General features: G+C 44.8%; 1 protein-coding gene across 2 annotated transcripts in view; it reads right to left on the bottom strand.

Moving 5' to 3' along the window:
* The window catches only part of MARCHF1 (membrane associated ring-CH-type finger 1), a 495,472-nt gene that overhangs the window by 13,014 nt on the left and 454,487 nt on the right, over positions 1 to 27,971 (bottom strand). For both annotated transcript variants that reach the window (XM_029076521.2, XM_001507921.5), the window contains exon 6: positions 948 to 1,095. In XM_029076521.2, coding sequence (XP_028932354.1) covers positions 948 to 1,095 — 148 coding nt within the window. The remainder of the gene's footprint in view (positions 1 to 947; positions 1,096 to 27,971) is intronic.

Below are 27,971 nucleotides of genomic sequence, written 5' to 3'. Positions count from 1 at the left end.
GGGTGTGGATCACTTCTGTTCATTCAGATGCATCAGTGTCTTTTTCCCAATGCCTTTCACACTTTGGAGAGCGAAGGGGATGCGTATGAGTCTTATGGAGCGTGGAATTAAAAAAAGAAACAGTGCTAGGAGCTCTTTAGTTTGTATCATGGCAAATGTACCCCGGCTTGTTTCTCCTGTCTTGAGTTTGCTTTTTCAATCTCCCATGGTACCCGAAAGGCCTATAGTATATAAACAAAACCACCTAGGTAATAATAATAACGATGGTATTTGTTAAGCGCTTACTATGTGCCAACACTGTTCTAAGCACTGGGGTAGATACAAGGTGATCAGGTTGTCCCACGTGGGGCTCACAGTCTCAATCCCCATTTTACAAGTGAGGGAACTGAGGCCAGAGAAGATGATAATAATAATAATAATGTTGGTATTTGTTAAGCACTTACTATGTGCAGAGCACTGTTCTAAGGGCTGGGGGAGATACAGGGTAATCAGGTTGTCCCTTGTGAGGCTCACAGTTAATCCCCATTTTACAGATGAGGGAACTGAGGCACAGAGAAGTGAAGTGACTTGCCCACAGTCACCCAGCTGACAAGATAAGTGACTTGCCCAGGGTCACAGAGCAGACAAGTGGAGCCGGGATTAGAACCCACATCCTCTGGCTCCCAAGCCCATGCTCTTTCCACTAGAACCGTGGCTTAGTAACAACCTCGGTTTTCCCTGCGGGAATGAAACAGCTCGGGAAACGTATAGCAGCTTAAACAACATTTTCGAAGGAAAACTGTCAGGTTACAACATGACAGTCAAACGCTAACCATAAATTTGGGCGATATTGGTTGCTTCCTACATGCAGTAAAACAGATGAAGATGAACTTAAATCCACAGGTAATTTTGGATACTGGAAAACATCTCCTTTTCGCAGTTGTGATTCCTGAGGGATAAAGTCTCACCGTTGTCATTGCCTTGCTTGATTTCCTCGGCAGTCCGATCTATTAACACGTACAGCGACCAGACCACGCAGGTGATAGCGATCACGTGGAATGTGACAGAACAGACGATCTTTCTCCTCTCGCTCGTCGTCATCTGTAGTTTCTCCCACTGAAATAAGAAGAGGGGCAGATGGAGTGACTGAACCCAGTGCAGACCACATAACGAGATCTCCCTCCATGGCAGGAGGGCCAGATGTCCGAAAGAAAGGCAATCTTCCGAGAAATACTCCTGGGCACAGCATTCTAAATGACTTCCCAAGGAGTTTCTACACGTCGATAACACGTCAAAGGAAGCCGGCGCTGACAGAGCCTAAGACAGAGATATGTTCAGACTTGAGGCCTCAGAGCGGGCGCAGAGGGTGGATTTCAGCATTTGGAAAAGAGCTTGACACAGAATAAGCACTTAAATACGATAATTAGTATTTCAGGATGTGCTGTGGAGTCAGGGGTAAGGATGACCACCTCGCCTTTTTCACTCCCTCCCGCAGACATACACTCGGGATGACCTAGCAGAAACTTCGGTTTCAAATAGGAAGGATGGCTCCATCAACGCAACTTTAATGAACAGTGACCAAAAAAAAAGTCGCAGGCATTAAAGATCTTGAATAAAGTCATTTTCTTTCCCCCTTATGTCAGGACAGGGTATTTTTCTTTGACTACGATTTGCGGTAATTATAATCAATAATCTTCCTTTCTGGTCACAGGCTATGGATGACACTCTCCCCAGCTAGCTTGGGGTTCTTAGATTTAGCCCAATCCGTTCCAGACTCCCAATCAAGCCGGCTAGAGCATAGTCAAGGACGGCGGAGCCTGTTTCTCCTTTACTCCTTTATTCAGACCCGCTCATCCTTCCAGTGATGTAAGAATACAGGCCTCCTTGAGCAGAAAAGAGGTTCCGTTCAAGTCACCCTTGTGAACCCTCAAGCTGATCAGAAAGTGATTGTGGAAGGACAAGAATCTTTTAATTCTCTCATCAGGCTCTCAACTGATCTGTAGGAGACTATTAGCTTTATCAATCCATCAGTCACTGGCATTTACTGAGCACTTAACTGTGTGCAGGGGTTGTTCAATATGTTCCCTAACCACCTCAAGATTACTGTCTGTAGCCTCCCAGCACTACTGAACTGCATTTAATACAGTGGTATTTGTATTGTATTTAGTAAATGCTTAGTAAGAATAATATTAATAATGCTGGTATTTAAGAGCTTACTATGTGCAGAGCACTGTTCTAAGTGCTGGGGGAGATACAGGGTAATCGGGTTGTCCCACATGAGGTTTCAGTCTTAATATCCATTTTACAGATGAGGGAACTGAGCCACAGAGAAGTTAAGTGACTTGCCCACAGTCACAGAGCTGACAAGTGGCAGAGCCGGGATTCAAACCCATGACCTCTGACTCCCAAGCCCGGGCTCTTTCCACTGCACAGTTTTAAAAGTTGGGGAAGCCACAAGATAATCAGGTAGGACACAGTGGTCTGACTCAGCGAGCACACGCTAAAGACCACTGATTGACTGATTTGTGAGTTGGCTACTTTTTATAGTATTTGTTAAGTGCTTTGTTAGCACTAATTTGTTAGTGCCTGGCACTATACTAAGCAGAAGGGTAGATAGAGTGCTTAAAACAGGCCAGCGCTTAGAAGAGTGCTTGGTACAAAGGAAACACTTGACAAATACCCAAATTATTACAAGCTAATCAGGTTGGGCACAGTCCCGGTCCCACACGGGACTCTCAGTCTTAATTCCCATTTTACAGATGAGGTAACTGAAGCCTAGAGAAGTTAAGTGACTTGCCCGAGGTCACCCAGCAGACAAGTGGCGGAGCGGGGGTCGGAATCCCAGGCCCGCGCTCTATCCACTGGGCCGTGCATATACTATTACGATCCTCCCCAGAGAATCACGGTCTAGACGATCTATTAAGGTCCCTCCCAACCTGGTGCTTGTGACAGGCTCCGGACAGCTACTTGCACCTTAAATGGTGGTATTTGTTAAGCGCTTACTAGGTGCAAAGCACTGTTCTAAGCGCTGGGGGATACAAAGTGATCAGGTTGTCCCACGTGGGGCTCACAGTTTTAATCTCCATTTTACAGATGAGGTAACCGAGGCATAGAAAAGTTAAGAGGCATAGAGAAGTTATGAAATGGGTCCCTTTCAAACAAAACGGTGTGGGGTCAAAATTTGAAGTGTGGTCATCTTCCTCACAGGTCGCTTAAGAAAACGTCAGCCCTGCTGTCGTCTTACCATCTCGGCGTCTGCCGGGCCGCAGATCATTTGAAGGAGAGGCAGGGCGGGGGGCGATCGTCAAGGCCCGACACCTCTCCTTTGACATCCCTCTCAGTTAGGAGGCAATCCGTAGATTCGCCTGACCTCAAATCATTAGCGCACGAAGCTGAAAAGTAATACGGTAGTGCCACCTTCCTGGTGACTAGATTATTGCATAAATCATCCCCTCTCTGTCCTTTTTAACTCCGGGTTTCCATGTCTTTAGAATTAAATACACCTTCCCAGCACTCGTTGGCAGAAAAAAGCGTGGTGAAGTTGTATGAAGCCTTTAGGCTCACATAGTAACAATCAGCAATCCTGACCCTTGAGCCCGTCTCCTTTGTGTAAAACTTTATCCTTCTTTTATTAGAACCAAAGCCACAAGAAAGTGTCCCCTGCCAAAGGTGACTTTCACAGAGGGGAAACCCGGCAGCCCAGCTTGTAGTTTTCTTGGTGGCATTATCACCACATATGAATGATGCAACAGCACGTCAAATTGAGCCCTAATTTGGTGACCTCTTGTCAGCTTTTAGCAGTGGACACTCCCTGAAGTGTCACGTTGAAGCTCGTCATCGATGGTATTTACTGAGCACTTACTGTGAGTAGACACTGTAATGAGTGCTTGGGAGGAGTCAGTAAGTTGGTAGACATGTGCCAATGCGAGGAAGAAAGTACTTCCTGCCTTGTTCCCAGGTGAGGAAAGGTTCATGGCTTAAGTCATCTTTATCCTGGGGAGAGCAGGGTTGCGGGATTAAGAGAAAATCACAAATGAGCTGAATATTTCAAGGGCACAAATAGGTTTGGGCAGGGATAGCATCTGCCAGCTATCATATTGTATTTTCCCAAGCAACCAGGACAGTATGCTGCACAAAGTGTTTCAACAAATCCTATCCTGCCTTGATTACTGTATCAGCCTCCCAGACTGCTGTCTCTCCCCACTCCAGTCCATACTTCCCTCTGCTACCCGGATCATTTTTCTACAATAATGTTCAGGCCTGGTTTCCCTACTTCTCAAGTGGTTGCCTGTCCACTTCTGCATCAAACAGAAATTCCTATAGTTGGCTTTAAAGCACTCAATCACCTTGCCCCCACAAACCTCACCTCACTACTCTCCTACGACAACCCAGCCCGCACACTTCACTCATCTGATGCAAACCTTCTCACTGTACCTCCATTTCATCTATCTTAACGCCGACCTCTGTCTGTGTTCTGCCTCTGGCCTGAAATGCCATCCCTCATATCTGACAGTCACTCTACCCATCTTTTAAAGCCTCAATGAATCACATCTCCAACAGGCCTTCCCTGACTAAACCCTCTTTTCCTTTTCTTCAACTCCCTTCTGTATCTCCCCTCCCAGGCCCACAACATTTCTGTACGCATCAGTAATTTATTTACTTAATCTGTCTTACCCCCCCAGACTGTAAGCTCGTTGTGGGCAGGGAATGTGTCTGTTATATGGTGCTCTCCCAAGCTCTGCACATAGTAAGTGCTCAATAAATACCATTGACTTACTGACCACTGATTTTCTTTGTCAATTCTCACCTTAGCCTCCCCTGGTTTGAGGGCATGCTACACACTCCTGCCTTTTCAGTTTCAACCTTTTCCCTCTCTTCCATTTTAATCATTCAGTCCACTCTTTGAGGAGCTTATCGTTTAATTCCTCTGGGTGAGGCTCTGTCTATTCGTCGAGGTGTCCTGCCTTGGTCTATTAGCAGGCCCACACTATTTTAGTTGGCCACTCTTTTATTGTTTTTGTATAATTGGCCTAAGCTTGAGTTTACCCTGTGTTTATCCGTTTTTGTTCTGTTCTGGTTTTCCCAATTAACCGAGGTCTCATTCTGAAAAAACAAAATTAACCTGGATTGATAATGGGGCTGGATTTTGCAAAAGACAACCTCCAAGGCCCCCACCCCAAACTGGGGGTCCATTGTTTTTGTTTTTTTAATCAGTGACTCTGATTTCTGGTAAGAATAAATCCACCTTACACTCTTAAGGCAGGTGAGCATCACAAACTGTGCTTGATAGAAAAGTGCTTGAGTAGCCAAATGCATACTCCCTATATTAAGGAGGCTCATTATCTTCCATTATCTTATTATCGCAGGCAGTGTGATCACATGCAACGTGCTATAGGCAGAGTGCTTCTCAAAGATGCAACTGCCCTGACGCTGGGAAAGAAGTCAGAGGGAAATGGGGCAAAACAAGGCCACTGTGACTGAGCTTCAAGGGAGAATGGCAACTTTAACATTGGAATGTAACTCTTGGGATCCATGATAATTTGCCAAGTTTTCACCATAAAGTCACTATAGATAGTATTCCAAAAGTCAGGCCAGGGAGAGAATACAGCTCGTGCCAGTTTGTTTGGAAGCCTTTTTTCTGGAAGCCCGAATCTTCCAGTTTTTTGTTTTGTTTTATTTTTGCCAATAGCTGGCTCATTAATTAGGACCCCATAGAGTGTCCTTCCTGTACCCTGAATACGCACCACATAAATATTAATTGAATTGAACTTAACAGCAGGCCAATTCGAACACCAACTTCCCTAGTTCCCTGCATTCTGCCACCGAGAATCCAGGTGCTAAAAGCTAGATAGAATGGGATTTCCGTGCAGACGGTGGGGAGAGGTTGTTCTCTTTCCACTTAGAACAGAGGAAGGGGAAACACGGAGTTCTCATTTGAGAAGCAGGTGGCCTACTGAAAAGAGCCCAGGCCTGGCAGTCAGGAGATTGATTCTAATCCTGGCTCTGACACTGCAGTCTGCAGTGTGAACTGGAATAAGTCACTTAACTCTTTTGTTTCTCTGTTTCCTCATATATTAAATGGGGATTAAATAACTGCTCTCCCTGCCACGTGGGTCAGGGATTTCTGATTTAATTACAGTGTGTTTATTCGGTTATTAACACAGTGCTGAACACATACTACGCACTTTATGAAAACCACTAGCGTTATTATCATTAAGTTACATGTGCTAGTCAAAGAAATCCTTGGCTCTAAACCCACTGGACAGGTTACAAAGGGAGGTGGTGATTCCCCGTCTAGAGATTTTAATGAAATGGAATGCTGACAACTTTCCCAGAATGGATTCCCTATTTCTTTTCGAGCCGTGATACTTCAGTTTACCAGGGGCCAAGAGTTACTCAGTTCAAGACTTAGTGTTTGCTTTCCTCAGAGAGGGGAGGATAGCAAGTTTGTTTTGAAACTAGATTAGGTCTCTAATTGAAAAGCATTGACTATTGAAATTAATTATGTCCAAGCGCACCTTGGCTTCTCCAGTTGGGACCTACCTATAAGCACTTAACAAATACTACATTAATAATAATAGAGTAATTATAATTATGCCGACATTCCATGATTTAAAATATTTATATTAATATCACCTTGTGAGTAGAAAACCACACATGTTCCAATTTCAGTAGAACAGAATCTACCTATCCCAGAAAAGACCACAGCAAGTTCAGATAATGAAAAATGGATAGCACTGAACTGAATTTAAGTTTTCTCCGACAGGAACCCACCCCATATTGTTCATATTTCTGAACTTTTCTGATAATCGTCCCAGTTGTTTTTTCCCCCAAAACTAGTTATTTCTAAAAATCAATGTTTGGATACTCCAGCTTTCCCTTTCATTTGTTCTATTTAGTGGTCAAACATGGAACTGAATCAACCTCATCCAGTTACCCATTCTGAATACCTGGAACTCACCAGCCGCCTTCTGGGAGACAAAGAACACATTTGGAGATTGGAGGTCAGTCTCTGGCTTGGAGCCGGGGACTAGGCTGGCCAGACCAAATATTGGATGCGTTGAACTACATCTGTAGCTTGACAGATTCCATCCAGAAAGTTACAGTGCTCGCCCTTGCGCCAGGGACATTTAGGCAGGAAACCACCATGGTGCCGCCAGCCTACTGCTGCCAACAACTGATGCCAACACAGTTTTCCTCCAATGTAGTTTGGCTCCCAAAACTGCTTAAAACAAAAACAAGGCTGCCTAGGCATAGATTCAGAGCAAGCAGCCTCCCGTTGGTTGCCTGGGATTAAGCTACTGAATGACGGTTTTCAGAAAGCCAAAATAGAGAACCGCCCATTAAGTCATTGGCAAGTGGAAGCTCCGGACCCATCCTAAACCAACAGTTGGTGATTCTACAAAACGAGGCCCCGGAACCTATTCATTTCTGAGTTTCATGGCATTTAGTCTCTGGTCTTTCATCCAAAATCGTGTCCGTTGGCTGTCTCTCTGAATGGGAAAATATCAACAATTTGGCAGTGGGTTTGGTGTCCATCGTGTACCTTCAAGTTCCCAGAAAGTGCAGGTGGTTGCGATGAATTTTTAAGCCCAATAACCCCATTTCACATCTGCTGTCTCGCATTCAACTCTGCGATCTTTGGAGAACGCCAGTTAGGTCTCTGGCACGGCTGCCTCCATTTTGATCTTTCTTCCCTGGCCTTACAGTTCAGTGACACATTCTGGAATAAACCTGGAGAGTAAGTCTATTTGTAAGTAAAACACGATCCTACCACCTATTTTCCAAACCCAAATACGTTATCCGCAAGGACTTAGAGTTTATCCTGAGACTCTTTTGTTTCTACTAGGTAACATCAATCCTCCTAGGGCATTTGTATAACTATGGCTGAATAATTACACGTATAAGGGTGGAAAAGTTTAGGAAGGCAAGATGACAGCCCTTCATGGTCGGTGTAGAAGTAATCTAGCTAACCCTTCTTTTTCAACCACAGCTTGCAATATCTGAACCAGCGACCTTTCATATTTTACAGCCTGTCATTCAGTTCAAAGCCTCACGTTAGGGTTTCATCATTTCCAAGAGGAATCTCGCTTGAATTCAAGACACGTGAAAGGGGTTAAAAAGATTCCAAATAAAGTCACATTCACCGTGATTATGTAGTGACATTTTCTCCTCTTCCAGTGTCCCAGGGCTTCATGAGGATGCTGGATCGGCTTTAATAGGCACCATCCAAGCTCTGAGCTCCTGGGATGGTGGGTCCGGATCTCAGCACCTGAACTTCTGCTCTAAGACCACCTCAAACTTCTCTATTTCAACCACTACACTTCCTCCCTAGTCCCTTTCCCTCAAAACTGGGTCGGTTAATGTGGCAGGAAGTGAGATGCTTGGCTTCTATCTGCAGATGGTTGGCTGGAACACGAAAGACAATCTGGGATTGTAGCTTCTGGGGACATGCCCTGTGAGGAGGGGAAGAACTTTTTTTACGGTATCTGTTAAGTGCTTATTGTGTGCCAGGCTACAAGCTAATCAGGTTGGATACAGTCCATGTCCCACATGGGGCTCACAATCCCCATTTTGTAGATGAGGTAATTCAGGCACAGAGAAGTTAAGTGACTTGCCCAAGGACACACAGCAGACAAGTGGCAGAGCCTGGATTAGAACTGACTCTCAGGACCATTGTCTAACTACTAGGCCATATTTTTCGATAGGCCTATAGCAGTCACTACATGCCGAAAAACCTGTCTGAGAATGTTTTCTCAGGAGGAAAATTAACTTAAACTGCCACTCATTCTACCTCTTTCTTTACTTTTCAGGTTTGTCTCGGCCATCTGATGGAATGATGTTTGATAAAACACGTCACTCCTAAAGACCTGAAAACGCCTTCCTGACATTTATCCACTAGTACCCAACCCTGTCAGTCGCAATCAGGATGGTAACCAAAGCTGATATAATAATAATAATGTTGGTATTTGTTAAGCCCTTACTATGTGCAGAGCACTATTCTAAGTGCTGGGGTAGACACAGGGCAATCAGGTCTTTCCACATGAGGCTCACAGTCTTCATCCCCATTTTACAGATGAGGTAACTGAGGCACAGAGAAGTTGAGTGACTTGCCCACAGTCACACAGCTGACAAGTGGCGGAGCTGGGATTCGAATCCATGACCTCTGAGTCCCAAGCCCGGGCTCCTTCCACTGAGACACGCTGCTTCCCACTAAATATCCCACTAAAAATTCCCACTGATATCACTAAACCTAACTCCCTGGATCACCCATATTTTCCCCCGGGGGAAGCTGTGATGCAAAAATGTCATAAAAAATGATCTCCAGCCTCATTCTTTGTCAGCAGTGGTTATGGAACTCACGAAGCTCGAGTCTCCCTTCTTGTAGTTAGGGAGACTAAACTGGAATAAGGACAGAGAGAGAAGATTCTAACTTCTCTTCTGCAGCATTAGTTTAGGATTGGGGAGGATGTCCCCAGCCCCACACTCAGGCCAGACTTCCAGCTCAGTCTCCTGCTCTTGGCCTTATTTCCGTACACCTGCTCAGACGGTTTCTAGTGAACCCATTTGCCAGAGGTGTGACAGAATGGGTGTGAGACACTTGAGGGTAGATTTTTAAAGCAAGTCACATGGTAAGAACAGTGTAACATAATGCACCTCAGCCCTACAGCATTTATGTACATGTCCTTACACTCTGCAATTTCCCTTTTGGTAATTTATTTTAATGTCTCTGCCTCTAGCCTGGAAGCTCCTGGTGGGTAGAGGGCATGTCTACCCCACTTTCTTGTACTGTACTCTTCTAAACACTTAGAACAGTGTTCTGTCCACTGTACGCAGAGAAGCAGCATGGCCTAGTGGATACAGCGCGGGCTTGGAGGTCAGAAGGACCTGGGTTTTAATACCAGCTCTGCCGCTGGTCTGCAGTGTGACCTTGAGCCAGTCGCTTAACTTCTCTGTGCAAGCCCGTCAAACGGCAGGGACTGTCTCTATCTGTTGCTGACTTGTTCATCCCAAGCGCTTAGTACAGTGCTCTGCGCATAGTAAGCGCTCAATAAATACTATTGAATAAATAAATACTATTGAATGAATCATTTACCGTGTCTATAAAATGCGGATTCGGACTTTGAGCCCCATGTGGGACCTGGACTGTGTCCACCCTGATTAGCTTATAGCTACCCAAGTGCTTAGTACAGTGCCTAACCCGTAGTAAGCGTTTAACCAATACCATAAAAAATAAGTGCTTAATAAAATTCATTCGTGGATAGAAAACTAATGGCCAAAGAGGGAAAAATGGGGAGCAGAGAAGCTTGAAACAGCTGAGGGGAAGCTGCAGCCAATACGGGGAACAGATCGGGAAAGCGGTATGGTGGGATACGATGGGATATGATAGAGAAGCAGCGTAGCTCAGTGGAAAGAGCCTGGGCTCGGGAGTCAGAGGTCATGGGTTCTAATCCCAGCTCCGCCAGTTATCAGCTGTGTGACTGTGGGCAAGTCACTTCACTTCTCTGGGTCTCAGCTACCTCATCTGTAAAATGGGGATTAAGACCGTGAGCCCCTCGTGGGACAACCTGATCACCTTGTATCCTCCCAGCACTTAGAATAGTGCTTTGCGTAGAGTAAGTGCTTAACAGATACCATCATTATTATTATTATTATTTGGATGGGGGGTGAGCCAGTTAGGACCGGGTATGCAGACGCAGGTTGAAGACTTGTGGGCTCCATTAGTCGATATCCCTACTACTATCCTGTCAGAGCAAAAAACCCACGAGTTCACTCTTCCAGGTCAAGACGATCAACGTATATATGCATCCATATACAACAACGTGCTGATAAACCACTTATGTTTCCACGTTTCCCCTTCGTTTCCTCCTCTGAGGTTGACCTGTTAAGGTACTGCAAGACACAACCAGTCAGGCCTCTGGAAAACGCAGTGTATGTCGTGGATAAAGATTTCCACTAGAGGGTAGACTTAGACCAGGGATTTCCAGGACTGTGGTCAGCAGAGGAAACTACCTTGGCTAGGTGAATTGACCAGGGTGTCACTTTTTAGGTGGGATGACAAGTGGCATCGTCCATCTTGGCAGGGATGGGGCAGAATCTGGACTCTTGCCCGAAGGAAGCAAAGGCCGACGCCTGGCCTCTACCTACAGATGGCCGGCTGGATGGCCGGAGCCCATGACTGTCGGGTCCTCTCCGGCTGCCGTTTCCCTGTTTTGGCCATTCGCAGCTGGCTCTGTTCCCGGGAGCCCAGGTTGGTGGTCTCCCAAGGCAAGTGACCCAAAGGTGCGGGCGTCTCCAAGTGGCCTGGTTCCTCTGCCTCGGTTCAGTGGGTCATGCCGTCTGCAGGTAGGGGTTAGTTTCCAGCGAAACGGTGACATTTTTTCCTCTTCCGCGGCCCCAGAGCTTCACGAGGATGCTGGATCTCGGCTTTGATCGGCACCCCTCCCAAACTCGGAGCTCCTGAGATGTGGGCGTGGATCTTAACACCTGAACTTCTGCTCTGGGCCCACCTCAAACTTCTCTGTTTCGACCACTTCACTTCCTCCCTACTCCCTTTGACTCAAAGGCTGGTCTGTCGCTGTGGCAGGAAGTGAGAAAAATCCCATATCGGCTTGGAGCCGGGGAATTCCACAAACGAGATTGGCAAGGGGCGCGCTAAGGATCCCGAGGAGGTGACCTCATGTTCTGACAGGGGGGATGGACCCATTCATTGAGATTCTGTCATTCTTTGGGATTCTTAAGGCCCCACTTAGGAAGGAAGAAAAGGAGGAGGAGGAGGACGAGGAGGAGGAGCGGGACAAAGAAGAGGAGGAGAAGTGCACCACTCTAGAAGTGGAAAGAGCAGCCATAACTGTTGTGGTGTCCACCATTGTCATGGCATCTGGCACCGTGCCTCCCGGATGGGTGACGGACCTAGAGAGCTTTTCTAGCCAAGCTGGAAACTCGGATTGCTAGTTGGGCCAGGCCGATTCCAGGGCATCCAGAAGGCCGGTGCGATTGCTGCCAGGAAAGTCACTGTCATGGGCTGAGGACTGGGCTACGCCGGAGAAGGAAGGGCTCGGGTCACTTGTCTGGCAAACGGCTAAAATTAGAGATGTGATCAGACTTTGTTTTGATTTCCACGAGGCTGACATAGGCAGGTCTCGCTCTCTTTCTCTCTGTCTCTCGCCCCGCCCCGCCTCCCCCAACTCACCCCGGTTCTGTCTTTCCTGTCTTTTCAACTCTGTTCCTTACATTTGTCCAGCTCAGTTTTTAGTCCTTGCTGGTGACGGAATACCAGCCTAAGAACACTAGGAACCAACAACTATTGGACTGTATTGCTGGTGGTTCAGTCTATGCCATCTTCTGAGCGCTGCAATCCCTCTGCGCTTTCTTCACGTGCCAGCTAGTATCTCATCATCGTACATTCCTGTTTTTCACGTGCTTCTCATCACCCACTGGGGCACATCACGCCAGTTCTGCCCTTTTCTTACATTTCCTCCTCCCCTCCTTGCCTGCCACGGATCTGGACGAGATACAGAGAGAAAGGTACAGAGGATTCCGGGTTAGGGTGCCAAGAACTGTCTTCCAGTGGCTCCTGTGCAGATGAGTTAGGGAAAACTACTGATTTTATAGCTCTGCAAAAGGCAACGTGTGTTTCTGCAATCTGCTAGGTGGCACTGTCTCCTCGGCCAACCACCCAGCCCATCCTTGGAGATCCGGTCCAGATGACTGGGAAGAGGAAGACGCTCCTTGCTCATCTGTGAATGATGGGCAGTGACTTTGTGTCACTGCCTGCGATTCTGCACGGTCATCACCGCTCAGCAGAGGGGGAACATCATGGCCCCAGGGTGGAAGTCACGGGTTCGGTCCACATCTTCCAAAGTGAAACCACTTACCCGCGAAGGTGTAGAAATGGGATTTGGGGTTTTTGGTCTGTTGGGAATTCGCTTCCTTTGCATTTACATTTTGCACATATCGATCCAGCTCTTTAAAATAGTGTAGTGTTGTTTTCCAAAGCGTCTTCCCGACGGGATGTTTATTTGTTTGGAGTTCACGATCCAATTTCTTAGAATGACAGAACGGAAGGAAAACTTGTTTGCGAAACGACAGCACAATGACATGGCCAGGGGAGGCGCTCTGCATGTTGAATTCTTCAATCACCCACTTGCTGAGTGACCTTGGGAAGTCACTGAACTTCATCGTGCCTCAGTTTCCTCAGTTGCAAAATGGGGACTCAACACCCATTCTCCTTCCTACTTAGACTGTGATCCCTATATGGGTCAGGGACCCTATCTGGTCTATCAATCAATCACTGCTATTTGCTGAGCACTTACTGTATGCAGAGCGCTCCCTGTACTAAAAACTTAGCACAGCAGAGTACAAGAGAGTTGGCAGACACCACCCCTGCCTTCGAAGAGTTTACTGATCTAATTGTAGTGTCTCCACCCCAGTGTTTAGTAATAATAATGATAGTATTTGTTAAGCACTTACAGGCACTGTTCTAAGCGGTGGGGGAGATGGAAGGGAATGAGGTTGTCTCACGTGGGGCTCACAGTCTTAATCTCCATTTTCCAGATGAGGTAATTGAGGCACAGAGAAGTGAAGTGACTTGCCCACAGGCACTGTTCTAAGCGCTGGGGGAGATGGAAGGGAATGAAGTTGTCTCACGTGGGGCTCACAGTCTTAATCTCCGTTTTCCAGATGAGGTAACTGAGGCCCAGAGAAGTGAAGTGACTTGCCCACAGTCACACAGCTGACAAGTGGAGTCGGCATTAGAACCCACGACCTCTGACTCCCAAGCCTGTGTGTTTTCCACTAAGCCACGCTGCTTCTCAGTAGAGTTTATTTAGTACAGTGCTCAGTCAGAGGCACGGTAAGCACTTAGATATCATCACTTAACAAAAATTGAGAGGCAGCATGGCCTAGTGGATAGAGCATGGGCTTGGCAGTCGGAAGGACCTGGGTTCTAATCCTAGTTCCACCATTTCTCTGCTGGGTGACCTTGGGCACCTCACTTAACTTCTCTGTGCCTCAGGTACCTCATCTGTAAAATGAGGATTAAGACTGTTAGTCTATGTGGGATGTGGGCTATGGCCAACCCACTTGGCTTTTATCTACCCCAGAATTTATTTCAGTGCCTGGCAAACAGTAAGCACTTAATAGATACCATAAAAAAAATCATAATTCTTATTTATATACATTAAGGCGAGGGCTCAATCTCACCATCTATAAACATGCTTGCTTCTGCAATCCAGTGTGGTATTTTGCAGAATCACCAACAGGGAATGGGGCACGTATTACAGAGGTGAAAAGAAATCATCTGTTGGTTGGGACAGGGGACCTGCCTCTGAGTTCTGCATTCACATATAAGGCAGAAGGAGCATGAGAAGTGTACATGAGAAGCAGGATGGCATAGTGGATAGAGCACGGCCCCGGGAGTCAGAAGGTCATGGGTTCTAATTCCGGCTCTGCCACTTGTCTGCTGTGTGACCTTGTGCAAGTCACTTTACTTCTTTGGGCCTCAAGTGGAAAATGGGGTTGAGACTGTGAGTCCCATGTGGGACAGGGACTGTGTCCTACTTGATATGCTGTATCCACCCCTGGCACATAGTAAGCGCTTAACAAATACCATAATTATAATTATTAAGGCTTCTCAAGGACCCCCAGAGAGGGTTGAAAGCCCATCCCACCGACCCTCCCCAGTGGAAACCAGGGAACACCGCACCAGGCCCAGAGTCACCCCAGAGGGGTACGCAGGACAACAACTTCAGCGCCATGGAGAACTCGTGTTTGTCTCCTGTCCCCAAGGAGGTTCGAACGTTCTCCGTGAGCAAAGACTCCGCTAAGATCCGGACCCCAGGGGATAAACTTGGAAACAGTGACAAGTTCCGCAAACACCTCAGCACAAGGAGGAACCACCACACCCACTATAAAATAGATTGTCGATTGCGCAAGGGTTATTTTAGCCACATTAATAGCTGAGGAAAAGGAAGGGAGGGTGGGGCCTTGACATGAAGGGACAGAAAGAGATGGGGCAATGCCCTGTAGGAGAAGAGGAAGGAAAGGGCTACACCAAGTCCCTGTCTGTACCTCTCTCTTAGGTGCTCGCATACTGCGTACGATTGGATCGCGTATTCGTTCATGCTATTGAAAGTCTGTGGGCCGTCGCCTATTTGCACAAACTTCAGATACGGAAAGGCATCCTATCACAGACTACGGGCCAGTCAGATGCAGAACGAGCCTGAAGACTGATAGATTGTTCTGCAGAACTAGACAAGACACTCTTCCCTTAAACTCCTCTTTTTTATTTTGAGATGATGCAACCGGAGCCTGCTAAATTCATGTGAAAAAGGAAGCGTCGGTCAACAACGAGGTTGGTGTTGAGACTACAGTCCGGTAGTCTGGAAATGAAACTCCTGCTTCAGGAACTTGAAAGAGTTAGGAAATCCAGAATCAAATCCTACTCTCTGCGCCTATACTCTTCTCATCGGTTTCACCTAGAGAGGAGCCAAAACTGCAGCAGATGCTGCTCAGTAATAATAATGTTGGTATTCGTTAAGCGCTTACTCCGTGCAGAGCACTGTTCTAAGCGCTGGGGTAGATACAGGGGAATGAGGCTGTCCCACATGAGGCTCACAGTCTTCATCCCCATTTTACAGATGAGGGAACTGAGGCACAGAGAAGTGAAGTGACTTGCCCAGGGTCACACAGTTGACAAGTGGCAGAGTCAGGATATGAACCCATGACCTCTGACTCCCAAGCCTGGGCTCTTTCCACTGAGCCATGCTGCTTCTCTACATGTTACAGAGTGTAAGAGGTGCTGGGAGAGAATGTTTTCAGATCACGCATTTGGGTTTTGTGGTCCGTTTCCATTGCAGGGTCCTACATTTTGCCTGACTTGGAGGTAAACTGCCTCTCATTTACACAGCCCCCTATGATTCCAATCCATCCCTCCTTATGAGCCTGGACTAAGATTGGTTCAGGAGTCTCATTCCAGGCTGGAAGGATCCCTTGAGGCCAATTCAATTTCAAGACCTTCGTCGTCGGTCAGGATCAACCAAAGTGAATTCTGGCCATGAACATAAACACCATGAGACTCACTTCCCGTCCCCACCCATCCCTCCAACTTGACTATGTCTAATTCCCACCTGAATATTCTTTTCCAGGGCTTTCCCTCTAGACTGTAATCTCATTATGGGCAGGGAACATGTCTGCTCAATCTGTTGGATAGTACTCTTCCAAGCACTTGGTACAGTATTCTGCATGTAGTAAGCTCTCAATAAATACCACTGATTGGTTGCTTAGTTCTTGTACAAGACTAGCAAAGTTTTTCAGAACTTCCCCTCACTTTTCCTATTTCCAAATTTACACAGAGACTTTCCAAACTGAAAATGGTATCATCAAAAGCCCAGGTATTTAAATGTTGGAAAAATTAAGGTCACCAGAGCAGACATTCTTATACTGTGAAGGAAAACATGAGCACATTTTTTTTGTGTGTTGACCTGTGACCTGAAAATCATTTCTGCATCTGCTCCCGTTTCTCAGAATCCTCCAACGGCTGCCTATCCAACCTCTGTGCCTCAATCTTGTCTCTCTCACTCTAGACTCCTCTCTTGAGCTCTTCCTCTTTTCTACAAGTCCCTACTCCTTCCTATCTGACAAACCACTACTTCAAAATCCTACTAAAATGATATCTCCTTCAGATAGGCTTCCCTGATTAACCTCTCATCAACCACATTATTTTCCTCATTACTGTGCCATCTATGCATTTGATTCTGAAATCCTAAGCACTTAGGTACTTACCCTTAACCACCCCCACCTATAATTAACCTCTTACTATCTGTCGAGCACTGTACTAAGCACTGGGGAAGTTACCACATAATCAAGTCAGGCACATGGGGCTCACAGTCTAAGGTGTGGAGGAAGGACAGGTGCTTAATCCCTATTTTACAGATGCAGAAATGGAAACATAGGGTCTTACCTAAGGTCACACAACTGGTAAGTGGCAGAGGCAGGATTAGAACCCCAGACCTCTGATTCCCAGACCTGTGCTCTTTTCACTAGGGCACACTGCTTCTCCTCACCCTGCCTGTAGAAATTCACAGAGAGTTGTTGCAGCATGCACCCTGTGCTAACAATAATAATAATAATAACGTTGGTATTTGTTAAGCGCTTACTATGTGCAGAGCACTGTTCTAAGCGCTGGGGGAGATACAGGGTCATCAGGTTGTCCCACGTGGGGCTCACAGTCTTCAACCCCACTTTACAGATGAGGGAACTGAGGCCCAGAGAAGTGAAGTGACTTGCCCACAGTCACACAGCTGACAAGTGGCAGAGTTGGGACTTAATAAATGGTTGCTGACCTGCTGATGTGCGAATGAAGGACCCCTCAAATTCCAGTGACCAAAAAGGGATCAAAGGGACTAATTTTCCATCCTAGTCAGAGCAATGTTAGTTTGCCAATAATTACTGGTATAATTGGAATTCGTTTTGATGACTATGTCTTGCTATGTTGAATTGAAATAGCAGAAAAGGCCCGATTTGCCCTCTGTTTCATGAAAATATATTCCACAGATGCATAAAGCCAGTTCAACTCCCATCAGTGTAAACTAACTGTGGGCTGGGAACACGACTAGAGAAACCACAGGGCCTAGTGGAGAGAGGGCGTAGACCTGTGTAGCTTCATGTACGCAGAGGAAGTAACGGACCTAGTGTACTACAAGAAATTATATGTGATTTAAGGTTTTCAACATTGGTGATGGTCTACTAGAGGGAAGATTCTAATCTTCACTCTGCCACTTGCCTGCTGGGTGACCTTGGGCAAGTCACTTAACTTCTCTGGGCCTCAGTTTCTGCATCTGCATCTGAGGAGTATCCATCCTCCTCACCCGCATAGACTATGGTCCCAATTGGAACAGGGGCTATGTTCAATCGGAATATCTAGCGTCTATCCCGTCATTTAGCCTAGTGCTTGGCACCACAATTATTATTTGAGGTAATTTCTGAGTAGTACAGTGCGTGCCATTTAGTAGGCACTCAATAAATACCATTACTACCGAACTTGCTCAGAAACATAAGACAATGACCACTTAAGAGGTCTATACCGACTTTATATTCTTCCTCTTCTTTGAAAATGCCTTAATGTTACGAATTTGCCTCTTGTGATACCAGCTTCAGGACAGAGAAGAGAGAGAGCTTAAACTTCAGTGGAAGGCCACTGAGCCTCCCAATCTCAGATTCAGACAAACCACACTGCAAAAGCGAAAGGGAATTGCTTTAGATTTCTGTAAGTAGTTAGTATTAACAGTGAGGCATGAAATCAGAAGTACTAAAATGAAGAAGTTCAAATTCTCAGCTCTTAACTTCTTAATCCAACAAGAATCCAGTCTAATTGCTTTGAGCTCTTTTGTCTTCCCATTCAGATTAGCAAATTTTTTTAAAAAAAAAAAAGAAGTTCCCTCCATTCTGTGAAGTAAAGTGACACTGAAACTCTTCAGAATGACGGACTGCAATCAAGCAGTGTAGGTTTCAGAAACAAGCCTGGACATTTTCAAAGGTTTCTACTATTCCTTCTTTTTCTAACTCAAGAGAGTTACCTCATGGGCCTTTAAATCTCTTTACCTCTCTTCTGTCCTCATTTTTCAGTTTTAATTGCTATTAAAATAAATTATGAATCAACTGGAAACTCACAAAGTTCTTTTCTCTCACGTTTGGTCATTTAATAGGCTTTTATTCCAAATATCCTTACGGTAACCTACGACTGAGAACAACACTCCACTTCTGTCTCAATATAGCATTTTACCTGATGGGATCGAGGTGCTCTACTATGGCATACTGACTTCACATCTGTCCAGGAGATATTTTCAAGTGTCTTAAGTGATCCCCCTGATAAGAATAAGGAGAGCTCTCGAAAATGGTATTTTAAATGGGAAGAAAAACAAGGGTCAAGGAAGTGCTTCACACCAGTTAAAGGGTACGTCTCCTAAGCTATTTTTTAAAAAAATTCACATATCATGTGAAAGTTGAAGCCAAGAATCTGTTGACTGCAATTCATTTACCTCCAAATCGGCCATAATGTGCCACCTTTTTGCTTAAGCTTCCAAACCAAAGCTACCTGGGTTAAACAGCTCCACGTATCCTTGGGGCAGCAAGATAGGGAATAAATGTTATGGAATTATTTTAACTTATATGCTTTAATATACACATTATCCCTCAAGCAGGAATTCTTGCACTCTAATGACATGATTTCTAATAAAAAAAAGGTAATAGCTTTGTGCATACAGAGGAAGCATTTGACCTTGTAGATTACAAGGAATGATTTGTGATTTAAGGCTTTCAGCACTGGTGATGGTTTACTAGGGGGAAGAAAACACCGGAATGGGTTGCCTTGACAACACAGTGTAGCTGCGTCAAGAAATCAAAGGTAATACAGAACCTTCTGGTGTGTCAAAGATTGCAAAGTATCCACCAAATCAGGCTAAAAGAAAACTAATCCCAGAAGAAGGCAGTGCTACCTGACCTATGCAATATTAGCTATCACTTCTTATCATGAACCTTATTAGAAAATTGATGAAAAAGCTCGGAGGGTAGGCATCACACTCAGCCGATCAGTAAGAAAACAGCAAGCAGGACGATGGCAAGTGATGAAAAGTTTCTCCTTCTCCCTTTCTCCCTTCCTCTTTCTGAATTAAATTCCGTGGGTCCTTCTGGATTCGGTGGAATTCCATTTTCTCACCCAGATTCCTTTGATTTCAGTCAGCAGTCCCCGACAGAGATTCCCTGAAGGGAATAACACTTTGAAAGCAACACCAGGCTCCTCCTGACATGTTCTTAAATAGCGAGGGTAAATAGGAATTACCAAAATGAAGCTATTGAACCAACAGAAAACATAATTTGCTAACTCGTCGGCCCTCCGTTCTGAGGTGAGCTTCATCTAGAACTCCAAGCCTCGAGGCAAACTACCGTTCAAAACCTTTTGTCTTAACCAACGGTATTTATTGATTGCCTACTCTGTGCAGAGCATGCCACTAAACTCTTGGGAGAGTGTAATGGAGTAGGGAGATGATCCCTGCCCTCGTGAACTTTTAAAACCGTAATATGGATTTCTATTAGATAGCTAAAGTTTTAAGAATTACCTGGGGATAGAGGATTTCTTTTTTCCGGATTTCATCAAAATCCGAGTTCCCTATCAAGGTCTTCTCGCTCAGTGATTCATTTAATGCCACCTGAGTTAGGTCTTGCTCTGGAGGAGACCCACGGGATCATCCTGGCTGATTCTGTTTGCTGCCTGGGCCCAGGGAGAGGACCTGCACTTTCCTTTTTATTAGCTGCCTGCAGAGATTGCGGAAGTGAACCGAGACTGGAGGTTGGACTCAAACTTACAGCCGAGCAGCTGCCCCTATGGACAGCGGAGTCATGAAGTGGTGGGTGTGGGGCTGTTCCATGAGCCTTAAATACTGAATTCTGTCTTCAGGGTGTGCCGAATCAAAATGCACAAATGCTGTCAGAAAGAGCATGGCCTAGAGGATAGAGCAGGGGCCTGGTAGTCGAAAGGACTTGGATTCTAATCCCAGCTCTGCCTCTTGACCGCTGCGTGACCTTGGGCAAATCACTTCACTTCTCTGGGCCTCAGTTACCTCATCTGGAAAACAGGCATTAAGACTGTGAGCCCGCTGGGGGACAGGGACCGTGTCCAACCTGACTTGCTTGGATCTACTCCAGTGCTGAGTACAGTGTCTCAGCTTACTGGCACAGAGTAAGCACCTAACACCTATCATAATAATTATTACAATTATTACTCTGCCAAGTGGACCTGACATGATTTTCCCAAAAGATTCCTTAAGAAGGTTTAGAAGACATGTAGCTTTGAGAAGCAGTGTGGCCCAGTGAAAAGCATATGGGTCGGGAAATCAGAGGACTTGGGTTCTAATCACTTGCACCACCATTTATCTGCTCTGTGACTTTGGGCAAGTCACTTAACTTCTTTGAGCCTCATTTGTAAAAAGAGGATTCAACGCCTGTCCTCCCTTCTTCTTAGACTTGTGAGCCCCATGTGGGTCAGGGACTGTGCCTGTATCTACCCCAGCGCCTAGAACAGTTGTTGACACATTTAAGTGCTTAACAAATATCAAAATGATAAATGCCATAATAATGATACTAATTACTCCATTTGATATTAGTAACAAGCATTTGTCTTCCCCCTTTTCAAACTTTATCCAGTTTCTGATAGATCATATCTCCAATTTATCAAAGGTCATCTGAATTTGATTCCTTTATTCCATGACCACAGATGAAGACGGGATATTCTGGAGAAGATGTGTCCACGGAGTCGCCATGGGTCGGAAACGACATGAAGGAATTTGACAAGGATAATTCTACGGACTTAGCCACACTGCCATCTGGAAGATTGGTACCATGGCAGAGACGGATGAAACCAAGCATGGCAACTTTGAAATACGTTTGCATTCAGCACCTCAACCGGGACAAATTGAAGGTCAAGCAGAGAGAGTGATTTGAGAATTATCAGGAGAAAAGGGCAATGGAGAACACGGACACAGCTCTTTTTTTCCCAATCCACGTTACTCATAACCTTCAAATAGCAGTTAAAATTCCATCGTTTGCATTAACTCTGAACAATGTCTCCTCTAATACTTCAAGAGCGTTATAAAAAATAGGCTAATTCACCTCATCGACCCCAACATTTCATTCCGGAATGTTCTGAAAAGTCAAAGGAATATCAATGCTTGAGTTTGGAACATAAAAACTTTCAGAAAATGACTCAAGTTGATTGCCTCTGTCGGAAGCCTTGGCCAGAAACCAAATCCCCGCAAATGAGAAATCATTTAACCCAAAGTAAATTGTATTTTCCTATAGGATCCAAGGTGCAAATCATGCTGGAGCAGGGATTCAGTTACACCCTTTCTGCAATCCATCCCCCCCACAGAGGCCACTGCGGCCTAGCCCATCCAGATCTAGCAGCTAGAGAGGCCAAAGTGTTGGTGTCTCTGGAGACCCCTCCAAGTACCCCCCGGCCTGTCCCCCTCGTGATTCTGCTGGCTCCCCTAGACATTCCCAAGCTCCTCCTGAAGGCTTTTTTGGAGGCTACAAGCTAAAGAATAGAAGAAAAGGCCACCCAATCCAAAAAGGCCTCACCAATCTATCCACCCTGAACGAAATACAACAACTAAATTTTGGGTGCAAATGTTTGATTGACCCAGATCTTTCCCCCTCTCATTGTCAACTCTCTCTACAAAACATTTGACATCGTGTCTACAACTCCTGCACAGGATTGTTTTAGAAATGGCCTCAGTGGTTTGATTTGTTTTGATCCTTGACTAAGGCAGTTGACTACTGGCTGTTGGATCCCTAAAGAATGTATAGTAATAACTTCAGGTTGAATTATGAACCCCGAAACCTGAAAGTCCTTGGGCAGCATTGCCTGATTTCAGAAATAGATCCGATCTGACATTGGTAGACTACCGAGTGGCGACTTTGGGAGCGATATGTTCCGTTATAATCGACTTCATCATAACAATATTTCTTGCTGATACTCAAACTCTTGGGCCCTTCAAGATGGTAATTATAGCATACTGAACATAATTTGGGATTGCAAAAGCTAGGATGCAAAGTAATGTATATGACGACCAAAACAGAATCATTTAACAAAAATGATTTCAACTTGATTGGTGAAGTGCCATTTCCATTCAGATGCTTTGTTCCCAAGACTGCTCAAAATATCAGAACGGTAAATGACATTTTTTTAAAGCTGATTAAAATGTGAACATAAAGGATTTGCAGTTAATAATTGTGAGTTATGAAATGTGTCAAATGTTCGGTCCTTTGTTCCAGAGAAGACTTTAGCTTGGCTAGTGGAGGCTTTTATAGCCTCTCTCTGCCCTAACCCATTTCATCATGGAAGAAAGAAATGAATTGGCTATAGGATGCCCAACAGAATAAAAAGGAGGAAAATCAAGGGGTCTGAATAAGCAGTTCTGGTCTAATCGTGAAATGACTGTGGCAATCTAAGTGCTACCATTACACCATGGGACAGCCAATTTATATTTAGATTACTATTGACATTTCTAATAAGACAGTTCTCTATCCACCCACCCCCACCCCCTGCTCCCCAACCCCCAGGGAAAATCAAATTTTCCTTTAAGAAAAGCTGCCGGTTAACAAAATGGAAGCTACTTTAGCTACCTGTATTCTAATATCTGAAACATAAGCTCTAGTACAAACCTGAATGAATCAATATTACAATGACCCATGTGGAACATGAAATACAGCAAATTAAAATGCGCATAAGCATCGAGAAACAGCTACAAATGAAATTTTCCCCACAGCTTCATTTTCCGATTATGTTTTAAATTACTTTTTATATTTTAATTTTCTCCATTTAAAGATTTACTCTCTCAGAGGTGACATTTTCCTTAATTCATTATTCTAATTACCCAGGCTTTGGTATTAGATATTAAGCAGATTTTTCTGTATGATTTGGTTTCATTTTCAAACATGAACATAGAATGCTAGGTGCCAGTAATCTTGGCTTGATGAAGAACACAACCCAGAATTTTAATATCCTAAAGCTGCAAGAGACTTACAGGCTACATGGTTTGACTTCCAGGCAAGCAAATGCCTAAACCATTAGACAGATATTGGAATCTAATAATTTTAAGGATTTTCAGGGAGAAAAGTTGCATCAACTTCTTAGGAGATGTGGTTTCCATTGTTTTTTAGCCCTTGCAATCAAGAAATGTTTCTTTATATCAAACGGTATTTTCTTCTACTTAAATCTAGTCCCTAAGTGCTTGGGAGAGCACAGTAAAGTAGACACAATCCTTTTCCTCATGGAGCTTACAATCTAGAGGGGGGAAAACATAAAATAAGGGAAGTCATATATATGTGTGTGTGTGTGTGTGTGTGCTTGTAATCCAAGTGCTTAGAACAGTGCTCTGCACACAGTAAGCGCTCAATAAATTTGAATGAATGAATGAATGATAGCTGTGGGGAGGGGGTAAGATCAGTATCAAAGTGATGAAGGGGTGTGGACTTAAGTATGTAGGTGACAGAAAGGAAGGGAATAGAATGAGGAGGTGAGAGGTTAGACAGGGACAGCTTCCCGGAGTAAATATAATTTAGTAGGCTTTTGAAGATGGGGAGAATGATGGTCTGTTAGACGTGAAGGGGGAGGGAGTTCCAGGCAAGAGGCAGGGCGTGAGCAAGGGGTTGACAGCGAGAGGCCTGAGATTGAGGCACAGTAAGTAGGTTAGCGTTGAGGAGGAATATATATAGTCTGGATTGTCCCAAGTACTTACTATGGCAAACTCTGAGTATCATTGATGGAATGATTGATCAGGAACGGTAGGGATGTAATATGAGTTCCATATTCAAAAAGTTATTATAAACAATTCACTGTCAATTTAGGTCTTATCAAGTCATGTCTCCAAAGTCACTTCAGGGCCCAATGTCATTTAATATCTTCACCATCACCTGAAAGATTCCCAGGGCTCTCAGTGTCCAACTCCAGTTAATAGTCTGACACCTGGACCAAAATTTGCTAACTAGAAAGTTGCTCTGCCATCCACTTGAGTCTGCATTCTGTCACTCGTCTGATTCCACTGCCATTTACTGGACCTGAAAAGTCCAATATCTAACATCCTAAAATGTCTTCGTTTCTTCAGCTTAAGTCTAGAGAAGACAAACTACACATCTGTAACAATAACAATAATAATAATGTTGGAATTTAAGCACTTACTATGTGCCAAGCACTGTTCTAAGTGCTGGGGTAGATAGAGGGTAATCAGGTTGTCCCATGTGAGGCTCACAGTTTTCATCCCCATTTTACAGATGAGGTAATTGAGGCCCAGAGAAGTGAAATGACTTCCCCAAAGTCACACAGATGACAGGTGGAGGATCCGGAATTAGAGCCCATGACCTCTGACTCCTAAGCCCGGGATCTTTCCACTGAGCCACACTGCTTCTCTAAGGAAACGTATCAACCAACTCTAAGCACTTTCCCAAGTGCTTAATGCAGTGTTGTGCACACTGTAAGCAGTCAATAAATGTGACTGATTGGTTGATCTATCCATAACATTTGTAACATTTACTATCCTACCACAACCTTAGGTTTGTTAAAAACAAAGGAACAGTTAGACGAAAATGTTGAGTTGATTTTTTTGATGGTCCGTCGGTGGTTATGACAGGGAGACCTGTTAAAGTGTGTCCCCAATTGTGTGCAGGTCAAAACAAACCCCTAAAGCTAAACAAATAATAACTGTGGTATTCGTTAAGTTGCTTACCATACGTCAAGCACCATACTAAAGGCACCAGGGGAGATGATACAAGATAATCAGGTCCCAAGTGGGGCTTTCAGTCAAAGTAAGAGGGAAAACAGGTATTGAATCCCCATTTTGCAGATGAGGGAACCAAGCACAGGGAAGTGAAGTGACTTGTCCAAGGTCACACAGTAGGTAACTGGTGGAGCAGGAATTGGAACCCAAGTTCTCTGACTCCCAGGCCCATGGTCTTTCCACTAGACCACACTGCTTCCCAAATGGATACAGGATTTGTCCCATATTTGGGGCTTGTAAATTGCACCGTGAAATAGCTGTGGAATTCTCTGTTCGTCTCAGGACAATTAAGCCAGTCTGCCAGAAGCATTTGTGGCTTCCTCAGGTTGCCCTTCGCAATTAGTGATTCAGCTGCAGTGGGTCAAGGAAGAGAGAGATTTAAAGGAAGGAATCCCAAACTATCTTCCCATATCAGGATAAGAAATTACTTTGTTTTCTCAAATGATATTATGTTTGCTCTCTAAATTGCATAATTTAGTCATTTTGTTCTCTGACCTTGAGCCTCTGTGGTTCTCCAGGGTTTTCAGCTGCACAGTTGACACTTGGTGAAGAAGTGGAAATGGCTCTGAATAACGGGTTTTTGTCAAGAGGTGTTAAAATAGCCATACTACTGACTTCAAGTTGAAGTAAATTACTCTATAAATAACCCCCTTCATTGCACTGTTACCTATTTGGATTCTGCTCTGGAAACATTAGACTACTTGGATGGGTTTACTAACAGTGGATTTTGGTGCTATTACCGTACGAATTGGGGAAGTAAGATTTAATTGATGTTTTCCCAGATTCCCCAATAAGCATCTAGTTTCTTTAAGCTCTAACGGTTTGCCTTTCTCCTGTGCATGAAGCTGTAGTTCCTGATTGCATCTCCATCTGCGATTGGCTAATGCGGGGTATTCAGAATCATTGGTCAAATTAAGTGCTTCGTTCGGTTGGCCTTTACCTTCACACAAACTGAAATAAAATTACCCAGGGGATGGGCCGGGCAGGGCCGGGCTGGTGCCTCCAGTGAAGTGGGTACTGAGCTAGGATACTGAGCTATTAATCAGTTAATTTGCTTCCCAAAGGCAAAGTGGATCATTTGGACCACAAGGGAAAGTTCTTCAACAAATTCATCCAGTTGGGAAAATCAAGGAGCAAATTAACCGTATAATCATCCAATCCTACGAATCACCGGGTTCAGGTGAGCGAATCAGACGCTGATGACAGCAGTGGGGTAGAAAAAAAAGAACATTTGAGGAAACCCCCGCACCCTCCACCCCCTGAAACCTTATGATAGGGTGGAAATGTAGCCAGGTCCATTCTCAGCACCCTTGAGAGGAGCGACGGGAGACAGAATCTTTGGTGGTTGTCATTAGTTTGAGGCCTTACTTGTGAAGGAGAGAGGCTGCCTCTTCAATGTTCCATGAGCACTCGGGACTGCTTATTCATCAGTGATTATACAAGTTCAACTTATCCATTTGTTCAAGCGTATTTATTGAGCGCTTACTGTGTGCAGAGCGCTGTACTATGCGCTTTTCTACTAGGCGGTGTTTGTAGGTACAACAGGTACACTTAGATTTCAGAGCAGATTTCAGACTAATCCCTGCCCTGAGGGATTCTTTTGGGAAGCAGCTTGACCGACTGCAAAAAGTTTGGAGTGGAAGTCCGAAGACTTGAGTTCAAATCCCAGTTCTGCGTGATCACGGGCAAGTCGCTTAACATTTCTCTGCTTCAGTTTGGTTATCTGTTAAATGGGAATAAAATGCCTGCTCTTCTTCCCTTCTTAGACTGTGTAGGAGGGGACTGTGCCTGATCTAATTGAACTGTACCTACCCCAGAGCTCTCCCTAGTACTTACCCTCATATTCATTCATTCATTCAATAGTATTTATTGAGCGCTTACCATGTGCAGAGCACTGTACTAAGCACTTGGAATGTACAATTCGGCAACAGACAGAGACAATCCCTGCCTAATGACGGGCTCACTCACAGAACTCCACCACCCTCACATCACTTATATACCTAGCCCTGTACCACGATAATAATAATAATAATGATAATGGTATTTGTTAAGTGCTTACTATGTGCCAGGCACTGTACTATGTGCTGAACTCTTTACCCTACCAGAATGTATATTTTAATGATATTGCCCCCGTTAGATTGCAAGCTCCTTGAGGGTAGGAATCGAATCGTGCCTACTTGCTCTATTGTAGTGTCCCAAGCTTTTAATACAATGCTTTGCACACAGTGCTCAGTAAATAGCAATGATTCATTCACTAGTACCAAGTAAGTGCTTTACAAAAACCACAATTATTATTTTGAAACCTTTGTTTTCTCGCTTTGCTTAAATGGAAGTATTTATTATTTGTCTCCTTCTGTGTTAGCTTTTGACCAGGGGCATTCACTAGGGAATGTGTTTTCTCAGCTCCCCTGGGGGTAACAGTAGTAAGTTGGGCAGGAGAGAGGGGCTCGGAAGAAAGAGGGGAAAGGCTAACATGAGGCATACAGGCATCAGGGTGCGACGGCCAGAATTTAAAGGAAGACGTGGCACAGAACTCCATATAAATATCATTTTTCTTACGAGGATCATCTCCTATGCATTTGTTAGTGTTGGGGTTTGGTAAGCTCTGAACATATCTGGGGACACAACTGGATAGACTGTACATTACCGTATAAGTTCCTT

Source organism: Ornithorhynchus anatinus, chromosome 12 (genome assembly GCF_004115215.2).
Source record: "Ornithorhynchus anatinus isolate Pmale09 chromosome 12, mOrnAna1.pri.v4, whole genome shotgun sequence".
Classification (NCBI taxonomy): Eukaryota; Metazoa; Chordata; class Mammalia; order Monotremata; family Ornithorhynchidae; genus Ornithorhynchus; species Ornithorhynchus anatinus.
The sequence above is the reverse complement of the archived record's forward strand: the minus strand, read 5'-3'. Positions and strand labels throughout refer to the sequence as shown.